Source organism: Trichinella spiralis (genome assembly GCF_000181795.1).
Source record: "Trichinella spiralis strain ISS 195 chromosome Unknown Scfld759, whole genome shotgun sequence".
NCBI classification, from domain to species: Eukaryota; Metazoa; Nematoda; class Enoplea; order Trichinellida; family Trichinellidae; genus Trichinella; species Trichinella spiralis.
Genome location: NW_003527698.1, coordinates 1 through 1659, shown reverse-complemented (window position 1 = coordinate 1659; position 1659 = coordinate 1). Strand labels below are relative to the sequence as shown.

The 1659-nt window shown below is 32.2% G+C and overlaps 1 protein-coding gene across 1 annotated transcript; it reads right to left on the bottom strand.

Annotated features, from left to right (window-relative positions):
* Nucleotides 1-156: 156 nt before the first annotated feature.
* Nucleotides 157-1631, bottom strand: Tsp_13791 (eukaryotic translation initiation factor 2C 2; the record flags this gene model as incomplete). The annotated part of the gene is made up of 7 exons (XM_003370430.1): nucleotides 157-279; nucleotides 337-531; nucleotides 577-688; nucleotides 749-920; nucleotides 993-1186; nucleotides 1252-1376; nucleotides 1450-1631. Coding segments are annotated over 7 exons (1103 nt in total), but the record flags the coding sequence as incomplete, so codon positions are not given.
* Nucleotides 1632-1659: the final 28 nt, after the last annotated feature.

The window sequence follows — 1659 nt, the reverse complement described above, 5'->3', positions numbered from 1 at the left end:
AATAATAATAATAAAGATTTCAAAACATTCACAAAGTCATACTGAATTCCATGATGACTGCACAAAAAGAAATCATGTTCATCAGGAGATGTCACTACTCTATCGATAACAGTACCAGCAGGGATGTTTTTCCCGCGTCCTCGTGCTGCAGCTTCATCACAACAAAAAAAATCGAGCATGATGTCGCTTTTGAACCACAATAAACGTAATTAACGGCCGGTAATTTGTTGCAACTGATCTGCAAGCCCTACGAAGAGCAGACAGTTCTTCTTCCAAAACCTTTTAAAAAAAATAAATTTTTACTTTGCTTTAATGAATGATACAACACAATTTCACCTGCATAAATTGACCTTCTGATACTCCATCGCGATAAACAATAATATTTTTCGGAGCCGTACCATTAACATCAAGATATTCCAGTAAACGTTCTGAAAATTGTTCGATAAATCCTGTGATCAGCTCTTGTTTCGCTGGTTGTAGCTTCACCGAAGCATGAAATTTTGTAACTTTTGCATCCACATTTCCAACAACCTTCAAATCAAAAACATTCCTTCAATAATTTGAAAGTACAATAACATGAATAATACCCACCGAAGCTATTGATGGTAAATGCGTTTCTACAGCTGATGGATGAACCACATCCACACCAATTACCAATGCATTATTCTTATACAAATAATTATCCAAACTAAACAAAAAACTTCCATTCAAGAATTTTTCATACGCATTCATAAATTCAATATCATACATTTCATCTTCCAGTAATTTTGCATTGATGCCACCAATTTTCATATTTATTTTCATCGCAATATTTAACATCGTCGAATAACTCTTCTTTATTACTACATCACTTATTGTTTTTGGTAATACACACTGAGTGACCAATCCAAGAGTGATATCACCACAAGATTTCACTTGAGCTTAAAAAAGGTGAAAATACATTCAACATTAATAAAATAAATTTCATCATATAACAACAAAATAATTATTACCATATTGTTCAGATGAAAATAACGCAACAAATACCAAATCACATTTTATTCCATCTCTGTCACATTTGTCTGCAATACGTTTTAATACCATTTCTACCGTATCATTTTTTCGCGCTTGTTCGTAAAATTTTGGGCTGTCCGGCATTTCAATTCCTGTACTACGACATGTTCTGACAATTTGCATACAAAATTCCCTAAAAATCAAGCAAATAATCAAAAGAGCTAATTTGATTCATTAATGAAATTTTGCAATACTCACTGTAACATTGATGCTTTATGTGGTGGTAGAAACGATACAAATCCAAATGATTTGCAAGAAGCAGATTCAAAAAATTTAAATTCAGTCAAATTCCATGCTCCATCTTTTGGTGTAAGAATTATTTGCTAAAAATATAAGACAAATTATGAAACAAATATTTTTCAAAATGAATGATATGAATAATTATTATTTATTTACACGTCCTCCATTTCCTTTACCATATTCCAACCTAGGCGGTGGCAAAACTCGTCCACTAACAGTCATTGGTTCCGCTTTAATTTGAACGCCAAAACTTTTCAAAAATGGATCACTACTAAAATTTGATTTCTTGACCATGTCAATACACTTTAGAATTCGAGTAGGAGCGTCTGTCGAACCAACTAAATATATACCAATTTATTATTAGTA